The sequence below is a fragment of the Alligator mississippiensis genome, chromosome 5 (genome assembly GCF_030867095.1).
Source record: "Alligator mississippiensis isolate rAllMis1 chromosome 5, rAllMis1, whole genome shotgun sequence".
Lineage (NCBI taxonomy): Eukaryota > Metazoa > Chordata > Crocodylia > Alligatoridae > Alligator > Alligator mississippiensis.
Genome location: NC_081828.1, coordinates 82,921,384 through 82,934,895, shown reverse-complemented (window position 1 = coordinate 82,934,895; position 13,512 = coordinate 82,921,384). Strand labels below are relative to the sequence as shown.

General features: G+C 46.5%; 1 protein-coding gene across 2 annotated transcripts in view; it reads right to left on the bottom strand.

Moving 5' to 3' along the window:
- INVS (inversin) overlaps nt 1–13,512 on the bottom strand; it is a 227,694-nt gene that overhangs the window by 10,367 nt on the left and 203,815 nt on the right. For both annotated transcript variants that reach the window (XM_014603023.3, XM_019485218.2), the window contains exons 15-16: nt 2,658–2,890; nt 1,797–1,877 (exon numbers count right to left, since the gene is read on the bottom strand). In XM_014603023.3, coding sequence (XP_014458509.1) covers nt 1,797–1,877; nt 2,658–2,890 — 314 coding nt within the window. The remainder of the gene's footprint in view (nt 1–1,796; nt 1,878–2,657; nt 2,891–13,512) is intronic.

Sequence of the window (13,512 nt, the reverse complement as noted above, 5' to 3'; positions counted from 1 at the left end):
CTACATTCAACCAGGTTTATCTTAAACTAGTTTTGGCCATTTTGAAACTGGCTTGTGTGCACTGAACTTATGTTCTGTTACAGGTTTAAACCAGTTTCTGATCACTTACACTGGTTTATGTGTAACTTCTGTCCCTTGCCAAGAGATTCTGTACTGCTATTTCTCTGCCAGTTAGCAGAATTGAAGGAAATAGTAGAGCAAAGCTTATCTCTACTTGTTCTCTGTTTTACTCCGTTATAATTTTGGGGGTATAAGTTTTCTTTTAACAAACAGCGTCATTTTCCTTCCCCTTTCCTTGAGTCTTGAAGCTTTTGGGCAGCAGTTATGGGCCAATGGCTTCTTTCTACTATAACGAAACCTAAACTGGAAATTTGGAACAACTTCTTTGTAATGGAAAATGAATGATAAATTGGTAATTGACCGGAAGGTCTTAGCTCATTCTGGAAGTGACATGGGCTCATGGAGGCAGGAGAGGGGCACAATGAAACTGCCATTTCCTTTCCTTCCCTTACTCTACCCAGTAGCTTGTAAGTGCAGAAATGAAAAGGTTCTTTGGGCTTTGTAAAGAAGCCTGACATTCCCATGCACAGTTCTACCGTGAAATACGAATTTCTAACAGCAGCATCATGGACTCATAGAAAATAAGTAAAAAACAACTGTAGAGACTCCCTTTGCCTGAAGAAAGGTGTTTGTACCTGAAAGCTTGCAAAGAAGAATTTTTCCAACTATTTTAGTTGGTCTAATAAAAGAGATTAGATTTACCCAAAGAACGTTGTCTGCCTAATAGAAAATAATGAAGTTTTCAGTAGAAGAGGGATTAGACTTCAAGTCTTTCCATGCTGCTGTCAGAAACAGGCTGATTTGCTGTGTGTAGGGCAGTGGAGCCCACCAAAAGAACTACTGTCAGAGACCAGATATTGGGCTAGATGGACCATTGTTGTGGCCCAGTATGGCACCTCTTATGTTTTTATGTAATCAGCAAGTCAGAATGTGTGTGGACAATAAGGTCCAGTTTTCAAATGTGTGTGCACATGTGCAAGGAATCTAAACTCATGGAAGAGGTGATATCTTTTATTATACCAACAAGATGTTTGCAAACAAATGTTATTTGGGCACTGTGTGGTATGAAGTTTCATTTCCATTTAGGAGAACTTTTACAATTTCTGCTCTCTCCTATGCCTGATGAAGGGTGTGTGCGCCCAAAAGCTTGCCAATAAATAAAATAATTTGTTTGCAACTATCTTGTTGGTCTAATAAAAGATACCACCCCTTCCACAAGTTTTGATTCATTTTGCCTCTAGACCGATATGGCTCCAACCTGGATACCTGTGCACAGGCACATAAATTATGCCTAATTTGTGTGTACACATTCCCCAGATGTGTGCAGAAATCTGTTGTTTATCCTTCCAAATGCCATTAAGCATGCCTGCTGCTAAATTGTACACCATTTTGTGCACAGCTAATTCAAACATCTGGCCTTCACTGTATGCTCCCTTCATGTAAGTTTTTCCTGCTGATCTGATCAGTATAATGTTTTTACACCAAAAAAGTTAATATCAAAGGTAAACTAGGACTCAAGAGAGGCCTAAAGGAATAAGGAAAGGCATGACCCCTAGCAGTTTAGTGGCAGTTAAAAATAGGTAAGATTTTAAGCAAATTTTCTTGATTTTTATACATATATAAATTGAAGAAACCTCTCTATAGAAAGAGTAATTCACAGCAATTGAATACATATATACATAATATGTAGGCCTATTCCATATATCTCAGTAGGTTCACAAAGACCTTTACCTTACCCGAGATCAGATGTATATCAGCAAGTTTATGCTTTGAAGACAGTCTTCCTGGATGGCATATTTTTCCTTCTTGAGAGCACCCTTTAATAAACACATACAGGCAGAATGTTATACATTCATAAAGACACAGGCCATTTCATTCGCATACAGTGCTGTCTGTTCTTATAGGGCTTACTGGTAAAGAGGCACATGAAACATTTGCACTGTAGAAACTTGTTAATAAACAGAACTTCAAGTAACATTTGAGTAAGTGTAGTTTCTAAATAAAAAGGAACTCATATTTAAGCACATCTTTAAATTTTTCAATACTGCTTGATTAGGCTAACATACACAGTGAACCACATCCAGCTCAGTAATTATTTATCTGCTTGTTTCTTAAAGTACACACACCCGACACGCACAGACCTCATTCCCTCCCATAGATGTTCCCATGTTAACAAGCAAAGCATTCTTTCTCTATCATTTCTTCAAATTACTCATCTGTAGAGGCATGGTTCACAATACCTGTGTGCAGTGTTGCAGTAGCACAAGAAAATAACCCAAGCTGTTTCAACGAAGTTCACTTGTCTCAAAATAGCTGAATGATGCTAAACCTGTGACAAGTTCACTTTTAAACCATGGAAGTACTTTTCTCAAACATAAAAATACTAAACTTCCTCACCCCCCACACCCAAACAACCTAGTGTGGGATTTATCTGCATACAAAAATGTATATCTAGCTCCAGTGTTACCTCTTCGTAACTTAGTAGATATTAGCTCTGTAGCAGATTCCAAAATTTAGGAATACCCAGAATTATGAAAAGCACCAACAAATGGCCACTTAACTTCTCAAACTCTGAAGTGCCACAAAAATAGAATTACCATATATTTGTTTGAGGATGGACTGCTTGCTAGTTTTTATGGTTGAGCTGCTTTTGTTTATAGATTTTTCTTTTTTACATGAAGGAACTAATTTTAGAGGGCTATGGTTCAGCTGTTTCTTCCAAGCGACCTGGATGAAAAAGGCAGCTGTCTCTTGTCTCCATTTGTCTTCATCTTCTTTGCACTGTCGCTTAGTACTTAGTAGCTGGAACAAATCCCGTCTTAGTTGGTAACTGGAAAGAAGAAAAGAGAAGAGCACTTGTCTTAAGCGACCTCTTTTAACTTCAGTACTTTATATGCATCAGTTCACATTGTAGATTACATGAATAACTGGGAAAACAAAATTCCCACTGATGCGATAATTCAGTCGGTTGAGAAATGTTTGCTTAGCAGACAAAATAAGGCCTGAGTGTAATTCCAGTTGCACACAATTCCTAAAGTATAAATTTCACACAATTACTCAAATACAAGCATTATGCAAGTTATCTATCTTGAACAGTGATTTTCATCCTGGGTGCCTTGAGATCTTTTCAAAGATTCTGCCATACAATATTAGTGCTGTTGGGTATGCAAACTTGATTTACAAGATAAACCCAGGGATTGCAAATAGGGATCCAGAGTGCTAAAAACATTTTTTACATTCTTTGCAAAAAAACCAAACTGCTCTACTTCGTATTTTTCTATTGTTAGAAAATGAGTGAAAACTAAACAGCTGGCATTTTCCAAGGGAGGAGTGACCTAAGAATAAAATAAGTCAAGAACTACTGGTCTAGAATACAGTTTGCCCTACTGAAGACTTTTTTAGAGTGTTAAGAACAACAAAAAACATATGCACAAGGCCATTATCAATAACGCTATCTTATGTTCTTGGCATTTACAATTCAATGTAACGGCATACACTTTTCTATGGCATCCTCCTGCATGTTTGCAGTAAATGACATGAAATAGAAGACACTAGATGAGAACACATTAATTGCGTCTATGCCCTCCATGCCTACAGCACTTCTTTCTTCACACAGAAACCAAAGATTTATAGCCTTATTTTTTATTGCTATGCAACTTGTGCCATCATTTATCCCTGTGGACATGGGATGTAAAATGTCACTGAATCAGATCCGTGATGTTTCACACCCAGAGTGCTTCATACTCTTGAAGATTTCCTCCTTTTCCTGCTTTCTCCCATTCCTATTCTTCCAAAATGCTTTTCTCCATCTCATCTTCCTCTTAATTTGGTCTCTCCTAGTCGATCCCTGGGCCCTGTCACTGCTGACATGATCTGGCATGGATCAAGTTCTGAGCGTGAACTGACAACTGTGGACTGCCAGAGTCCTTCCCCTTCATTTGGCTAATGATACTTGCAAAGAAAACCCTACCTTTATCCTTTCTTCCAATGTTAGTAGCTTGTGCAGTATTTCATTCCAAAGAATCCAACTGATTAGACCAATAATTAACTCCTAAACTGTTATGAATCTGCCCAAGGGAATGGAGACTGATATTCATAAATGATTTACTGTAACAGTATATAATATTGTGTGTTGCAAGTCACAGGTGTTTGACAGTTTTCCTCAAGCCAGTCAGTGAAATCAGTTGTTTCCACATCACATAAATCATCATTGTAACTAACATTTTTTCGGATCCCTCTTAGAAGTACCAACAGAGAGATCAAGGAGAGAGATGACCATGCACACACAAAAGATTTTCCTACCTTTGGCAGTAACCGCATATTTGTGCTGCTGCCACCTGCACTACACCAGCTCTTAAAACAGGGTCTCAGGTAAAATAAGACAAAATGCAGGAAAGAAGCAAAATCATTACAGAAATTTGCTATGCCCCACCAAGACCAGAAAGGCCCCGCTGTCTTCTCAGATGCCAATGAAAAATGAATTTGTAGTCTTCGGAGTCCCTGCCTGCCCCATGCCATATGTCACCTGTCCTCCTGCCCTGCCCCCATACCTGTGCCTGCCTCCCTGCTGCCTGCCTTCACCATGTCTGCCCTCCTTTCTGTCTCCCTGTGCCCCACGCCTACCTTCATAGTTGGTAGAGTCAGAAGGGACTTGAGCAGATCATCAAGTCCGACCCCCTGCCATGGCAGGGAAGAATGCTGGGGTCAAACGACCCTGGCTAGGTGATTATTTAGCCTCCTTTTAAAGACCTCCTAGGGTAGGAGCAAGCACCACTTCCCTTGGAAGTTGGTTCCAGATCCTAGCCACCCTGACTGTGAAGTACTGCCTCCTGATATCTAGCCTGAATCTACTCTCAGTCAACTTATGGCCATTATTCCTTGCTACCCCCGATAGTGATCGGGCGAACAGGGACTCTCCCATTGCCTGCTGGTCCCCCTTGGCCAGTTTATAGACACCACCAGATTCCCCTCTCAGCCTTCTCTTGTGGAGGCTGAACCGGTTTAGGTCCCATAGCCTCCCCGTGTAGGGCCTGCCTTGCTGCCCCCTGATCATGTGAGTGGCCCTCCTCTGGACCCTCTCGATGCTGGCCACATCCCTCCAGAAGTGCGGCGCCCAGAACTGGACGCAGTGCTACACCTGTGGCCTGACCAATGTCATACAGAGGGGGAGGATCACCTCCTTGGACCTGCTTGTGATGCATCTATGGATGCATGACAAGGCACGGTTAGCCTTCCTGACTGTCCTCACCATTGGCGGCCCATGTTCATCTTGGAATCAATAATGACTCCAAGATCCTTTTCTGCCTCTGTGCTGATGAGAAGAGAGTCTCTAGCTTGTAGGTATGCTGCTGGTTCTTCCTCCCCAGGTGCAATGCCCTGCACTTGTCAATATTTAATCCCATCCTATTCTCATCCGCCCACCCCTGTAACCTGTCCAGATCTAGTTGCAGCCTGTCCCGCTCCTTTCACGTGCCCACTTCTCCCCACATCTTAGTGTCATCCATGAATTAGAACAAGGTGCTTTTCACCCCCTTGTCCAAGTTGCTAATAAAGATATTGAACAGTGCGGGCCCAAGGGTCAAGCCCTAGGGAACCCCACTACCCACATTCCTCCAAGGTGAAAATGACCCATCCACCACCACTCTCTGGGTGCAGCCCTCCAGCCAATTTGCAACCCATCTGTGTAGGCATCGACACCATCACCTAATTTTTTAATGAGAATGGAGGGAGACCTTGTGGTCTCACCCATTTGCTCCCCCAGCCCCATTGTGTGGTCTGCCTTATGCTCCCTCCACTACATGGGTGACTGTGCCTCCTGAGTGTGGGGGGGGGCACCCACAGAAGCCATTGGTGTTGGCAGTGGGGATGGAGCTGGCAAGCACCCGCAGAAGCCAACCCACAGCAGGGTATTCTTTTGGTTTTGAGTTGAGCTGATGCCCAGGACAGGTGATCCTCAACCCAGTGGACCGGGCTGTGGCTAAGAGGTGGAGGATGCCACAGAAAAGGGGTGAAGAAGTGGGACCCTGAGACTTTAGCGCATGTGAGAAGCAGGGGAAAGAGGCTGTGGGATTGACTGTGAGCTCAGCTGGGGAAAAGAAGGTTAAGATACAGGAGAAGAGACTGCCTGTAAACTGAATGAGGCAGAGAGGGGATGGCCCGGCCCAGGGCTGATAGCCTTGAAGAGGGGTATGTCCTGCTGCAGTGGAAGCCTGTGGCCCTGGATAGTGGGTCCAGAGTTAATAAGGTGCAGCTAAAATAAACTTGGGTGGGCCTGTGGTAACCCTGATCATCAGACAAGGACTCTATGCCCAAGAATCCTTTCCCCTTTGTGAGGCTGAACACTTGTCAGTTTATCCCATCAAGGTGTGGCAGGAGAGGTCAGTGAAGGGTCAGGCCAGGGGAAAGGGTTGATTGATGGAGGGAAAGTCAGGAGCCTAAGCATGCTGTGCCCCATCCTGGGAAGAAATACAGTCTGCCATTGTCAGCTCTTCCTCTGCCTGGACTTGTGTGGGCTCTGTCCAGGCATGGTCATTGACCACTGAAGCTTTCACCCAGGTTCTAGTCTGGCTTTGCAGGGACTGTGGCCTGCTGTATATAAACTGTATATCATCCCTTTTTACCCCCTATATTCTACCAGAATTGCCTACACTTTGGGCAGGTTGCAGGACATGATCATGCCCATGTTGGGTGACCTCGTGAAATGTTTATCACTACCATGCTTCATTTTGCCACTTGTCAATTTAGAACAACTCAAATATTTTTCTCCTTAGATGCTCTCATCACCCAGGTGGCAAACATTTATATGGGTTGCATGTCCCTACCAAGAACAGCCAGGAAGGGAGGGTTTGTGATGTAAGAGGTGCCTCCTGGCATCCATCTACTGAGTTGACCTGTTGGCTGAGGTCTGTTGCCTGCCAGAAGCTAGCATCTGAGATGTCATAGAAAGGCTTTCTGAATACTATCCTGACTAGTATGCTAGTGATCCACATGGGATCACTAAAGATACTGCCAGTGGCAACCTTAAGCAGCTCAAGAGTGACTACATGGCTCTGGATGCATAGGTAAATGGGACAGGGGCCCAGGTGGTGTTCTTATCAATCCTTCCAGTCAAGGGTAAAGACCCAATTAAAAGCAGATGCATCCTGGAGACATGCTTTCAAGTTGGTAGGGCCAGATGGGATGCACACTAGGGTACTAAAGAAATTGGCTAAAGTAATTTCATAGCCATTAGCTATCCTCTTTAACAACTCATGGAGGTCTGGTGAGGTCTCCAGTGATTGGAAAAGGGCAAATATGGTGCCCATCTTGAAGAAAGGAAGAAGGAGGATTAGTGGAATTACAGATCAGTCAACCTGATCTCAATAATTGGAATGATAATGAAGCAGATCCTCAAAGAATCTATTGTAGAGTACATAGAAGAGAAGAATGTGATCAGGAATAGCCAGCATGGATTCACCAAGAGCAAGTCAGGCATGACTAACATGATATCATTCTATGATAAGGTGGCAGGCACTATGGATGGAGAGAGAACAATGGATGTGACAGACTTCAGCAAGTCTTTTGACACTGTCTCTCATGACATTCTCATTAACAAGCTAAGAAAATATAGACTAGAGAAAAGTACTGCAAGGTGAATACATAACATTTCTGGACTGCTGAGCTCAGTGAGTAGTCATCAATGGTTCAATGGCTAGTTGGGAGGAGGAATCAAGTGGGGTTTCCCAGGGGTCAGCCTGGGTTCAGTACTGTTCAATAACTTTAATAATGAATTGGATAATGGGATTGAGTGCACACCTAGCAAACCTGCTGATCACACTAAGTTGGGTGAAGCTGCAGACACTGGAGGGCAGGGCAAGGATTGAAAAAGACTTGGATAGACTGCTCTGCAGTCAATCATATGCAATTTAGCAAAGACAAATACAAAGTGCACTTGTGCATACAATTATTCCACCCCAAATACACATGGGGAAATGACTGTCTAGGTTGCAGTACTGCCGAGAAGGACCTGGGGGTTATGGTGGTGCACAAGCTGAATGAGTCAGCAGTGTGCTCTTGTTACAAGAAAGACAAAAAGCATACTGGGTTATACCAACAGAAGCGGCATTTGCAAACCAAGAGTCATTTATTCTTTTCCTCCATTTAGTAATGGGGAGGCCTCAGCTGGAGTATCATGTCCAGTTTTAGGCTGGACACTTCAAGAAGTAGAAAGATTGGAGAGATTCCAGTGCAGAGCAACAAAAATGATAAGGGGCCTGGGAGGCAAGACTTATGAGGAAAGGCTGAAAGAACTAGGCTTTTTAGTCTTCTCTTTTCAGACTGAGGGGAAATTTGATAATTGTGTTTAAATAACTGAAAGGTAATTACAGAGCAGAGGGAGATAGTCTTTTCTCTGTGGCTCTGGGGATAGGACTAGGAGGGGAAATTTAGGTTGGAGATTAGATTTCATAGACATTAGGGCTGGAAGGGACCACGGAAGATCATCGAGTCCAGCCTCCTGCCCCAGGGGCAGGAAGTCAGCTAGGGTCAAAGGATCCCAGCAAGATAAGCATCCAAACATTTCTTGAAATATTCCAGAGTAGGTGCTTGCACCACCTTTGGAGGGAGTCTATTCCAGGCCTTGGGGGCTCGGACCATGAAGAAGTTTTTACTTATGTCCAACCTAAAATGGTCTTGCAGGAGTTTGTGACCATTTGACTTTGGCATCCCTTGGGGTGCTCTGGTGAACAGGTGTTTCCCCCAGATCCTGGTGAGCACCCGTTATATACTTATAGGTTGCCACTGGGTTACCCCTGAGCCTGTGCTTTTTTTCTTCTGCCTGAAAAATCTAATTCCCAGATGTGTTGCTGCTACTGGAGAACTGAGGTCAGACTGAGTGGGGCCAGAGCTGAAGGGAGAAGCTAGAACAAATCAGGCCCCAGCCAAGAGGGTCAGGGCCTGAACAAGTGTGAAAGGGAGTAGCCAAATGGCCCAAAGGAAATCCCCCTTCCCATAAAGTCTCTAGATGCTTCCTACTTAATTGATTCCATCAAGGCGTGGCAGGAGAGATAGAGGGTGGCAGATTGGAAGAGCTAGAGCAGGGGTGGGCAATTATTTTGGGCGGAGGGCAGCTTACTGAGTTTTGGCAAGGTGGTGAGGGCTGCATGGGTAGCCCTGCCCCTTGACAGGTGCCCTGGTCACCATCTTGTGACTGGAAGTCGAGCCCCCTAATCCTTGACCTTTGCCATCAGAAGTCCCTCTCCTCGCCCCCGGAAGTACTCCTTTCAGCAAGGGGTTTTGCCATCTCGGAACCAGAAAAATACCAAATTATATTCTAAAAAGCAAACATGTACTACAACATTCATTAATTTTTATTTAAAATAAATATTATGTCATGATTTACATATTTGTGTAGTGTACACAGAGGTGATTGCACAATAGCTGAAATGAAGTCTTACTCTTGTATATTGGGGGGCAGTGGGTATAGGTATGTGGGGCGTGGGGGAGAGTGTGGGTGTGTGGGGGGTGGATAGGTATGGGGGGGAGAGTGGTTGAGGTGTGTGGCAGTCTGTGTGTATTGAAGTGCAAAGGAGGTGTGGGTGCATGTGTATGGTGGGGTGTGCGATGAGCCTGATGAACACACACACACACACACACACACACACACACACACACACACACACACACACCTGCTCCTGGCCCCAGGGTACCGGCATGGGCTCCATGCTCATGGTGATGCAGCTGGGGCCACATGGTGCTGGAGTGGCCAGCTGCTGTTCAGGGAAGAGGTGAAAGCAGCAGCAGGCAGAGGCTTCTGGTTGGGGGGAGGGGACCAAGGGTGGGGTGGGGCCAGGCCCTCCTGCTGGGTCCTGACAGCTTCCCCTGGGTCCTATTGCCCATGGCTCCTATCTTTGACAGAATGACCTGGCAGGCCACATCCGGTCTGTGGGCTATATTTTGCTTGCCCCTGAGCTAGAGGGAGGCCTACAGGGCTAGGCCTGTCTCAGTCTCCCAGTCAAATACTGACTTACCCCAACATTTCCTAGCTTCTGATATCTGGCAGAGTCACAGCAATACAATGGTATTCTTGCAGATGAAAACTCAATCTCTAAAACAGTCAACTGTTTGTTCTAGTAGAAAAAAAACAGGTCCAAGGATTGAGATATTTACATAATGCATTGTGGAAATTCCAGGTTACTAAACAGGAGACTATAGGCATCCAACCTTTGTTCTAAAAAGGCACAATAAAATATTTTGTGAGTAGATGAGGAGAAAGAATCTTAGTGAGATCTATTGCAAAGTACAACAGAACAGCAGGAAGGCTATGGGCAGAGAAGGTGGTTATTGTCAGGAAGTTAAATGGTTTCTTTGTCTCACTGTTCATTAGAGCTAGCAAAAGAAAATGCCAGAAATAGTGAAAGCTTCCTAGAAAACAGGTGATGACATGTATATGAAAATAAGGGTGACAATATAAACAAATAGAAAAAAAAAATCAAAAAGAGAGGAACCCTAAGCTGAATTAAAATTCAGATTTATTACAGCCAGTTGTTCAAATGACCACATTAAAGTTTAGGGACATGGGAATTTCCAGGACCATCTGGTCTGGTACCCTGTCTTTTGTACTTGTAGTCAGATGTTACAAAGAAAGGTGAAACCTTCTTATACTTAATTTAGTTAATTGTACAAAGTAGTGCATGACCTAATATTTCCCTACCCATGCAGGCAATAAGCTTGTTTACCTTTGAATTTTTCAAATTGTTAATACAAAACAAACTTGCCTTTTAAAGGTCTTCACCTTCCTCTGAGTATTTTTTGTGAATGTGAATGTCACATTGACTAGGAAATCATTTCCATGTTATGGATTTCTTTCCTGGCTTGTCCAGTGAAACTGCCTGGATTATTGCAGGACATACCTCACCACTCCCTGCAAATGGCATATATAGTGGTGCCATGCAATGAACAGCAGAACAGGTGTCCAATGCAAGCACTTAAGGAAATGACTATGCTTTCTCATTGTCTTGCATGCCATGCAAACACGGTTGCTGTTTATCCCAGCAACTCACTATACAGAGCATCTTGCTCATTCATTGCATTTACTCAGAATTACTCTGAGACCTTACTTTGCTTGATTAAATACATTACACATGCTATGACATATAAATTAATGCTCATTATGCCAAAACATGGATATAAATTATATAACATAAATTATAACATAACCTTGCAGTGTGTGTGTGTGTGTGTGTGTGTGTGTGTGTGTAATTAGCAGGGATCTGGGTTTTCCATTTCCCACAGAAAAATGGAAAAAACCACGGATTCCCTGTTTTTGTCAGAGAAAAGAGAAATCCGCGTTTTTAGTAGAGAAATCCACGGATTCTCCACTTTTGCAAAGAGCTCTTGCAGGCTGGCATAACTCCAGCCTGCAAAAGCCATTGCAAAAAGGGCGGGAAACCCACGGCCTTGGCCGGACGGGGAGGGAGATGGGGGAAGGCAGGGCCTGAGCCTCTGAGGCAGCTAAGGGCGGGCTCAGGCTCAGACTCACCCTTTGCCCCTGAAGCATGGAGGTAAGTGGGGCTCTGGCTCAGGGCTGGGGAAGATGGTTGGGGGCTGAAGGAGTAGGGGGGTGCTGCCAGCCCCAGGTGGCACATTGCAGCTAGGAGCAGGGCCAGGGGGTGAGGGCAGGGGTGCCCCTCTGCGGGGAGGCTTTGTGGGCAAGTGATGCGGGGCTCAGTGTGGTGGTGCCTGCCATGTGTGGGCCACACACATGCCGCCTGGCCGCCTGCCCAGGGGAGGGGGAGAGGGAGGCTGGCACGTGGCCAGAGCACAGCTCCGTGGCCGGTTCTGTAGCCACAGCGAGGGATGGGGGGGGGGGGGCAGGATTGGGCTTGCACGTGGCAGCCACTGCTGCTTACCCAGAGGGCCGTGATGGCCGCAGCCTACAAAACCTCCCACTGCTGCCGTGGAGCCATGCCCAGAGCTGTACGCCCGGAGGCAGTGGCGTGGCAGAAGGTGGTAGTGGAGATGGCTGTGTGCCACCCAGCCACCACCACGCTGCCGCCTGGTAGCTGGCTGCATAGCTCCGGGCATGGCTCCGCAGCAGCAGTGGGCAGTTTTGTAGGCAGCGGCTGTCACGGCCCTCCAAGTAAGGGGCAGCAGCTGCCATGTGTGAGCCCCTCCCCCATCCCTCGCCATGGCTGCAGAGCCGGCCACGGAGCAGTGCTCCGGCCACATGCCAGCCTCCCTCTCCTCCTCCTCTGGGCAGGCAGCTGAACGGCATGTGCGCAGCCCGCACATGGCAGGCACCACCACACTGTGCCCCACATCGCTTGTCCGCAGAGCCCCCCGCAGAGGGGCACCCCTGCCCTCACCCCCTGGCCCTGCTCCCAGCTGCAATGTGCCACCTGGGGCCGGCAGCACACCCCACTCCTTCAGCCCCCAACCATCTTCCCCAGCCTTGCCCCACAGCCCCCAAGCCCCACTTACCTTTAGAATCCAGGGGCGAAGTGCATGGCTCCGCGGTGGCAGCGCTTGCCCGCAAAGCCCCCACAGCCTGCATGCAGCTACCACCACCCTGCAGCACTGCTGAGCCATGCAGCCGGTTGAAAGGCGTGCCGCTGCACGCAAGCCCCCCTGTTTCACCCCCCAGCCGGCCAGCACATATGCGGCCTGCACACGGTGGTTGCCACTGCAGTGCCGCTGCCGCGCCCTGCGCCACTTGCCCACAAACCCATGCAGGTGGCCGTAAGATGGTAGCAAAGGGTGCAGTGGCAGAGTTGCGGTGGCAGCCTCTGTGTGCGAACCTCGTCAGGCCAGCTGGCATCTGTGTGGCTCACAGAGTGGCACCCCTGCCCTCACCCCCTGGCCCTGCTCGTGGGAGCGGGCACAGGGGCATACTCCTTCCCTTCTTGATCTACCCCTCCAGCACCTTCCCTTTCCCCCACCCTGCCCCGCCCCTTCCCCCCCACACACACTTACCTGCTGGGGTGGGTGTCTGTATGTCTATGTCTGTGGGTCTGGGGGGCTGTTGCAAGGGGCTTCAGGAGGGCTGTTGAGACTGTGGGGGGGAGTGCGAGGCACCAGCAGAGCTGGGGGGGCTGTGGGAGGCCTTTAATTTTTATTATGCATTTGGGGTTTTTAAATCAGAGAAAACCAGGATCCCTTGTAATTAGTTTCGATCATATATAGCGCCCTGAGAAAAATCATGGATTTCTTGTAAAAACTTCGTGGCATGTGCATGGGTAAAGTATCATTTTTCACGGAATATTTATGGAACTACCACTGATATTGGCAAATGGGCCCCAGTAGTTCTGTGAATATTCTGTGAAAAATGATACTTTACCCACACTTGTGGCAGGCAGGCACACAGCCATAGGTGGCAGAAGGCCAGGGCTAACAGGGCTTATAGAATCATAGAATAGAACGACTGGAAGGGACCTGTAAAATCATCTAGTCTGGTCCCCTGCCATGGGCAGGAGT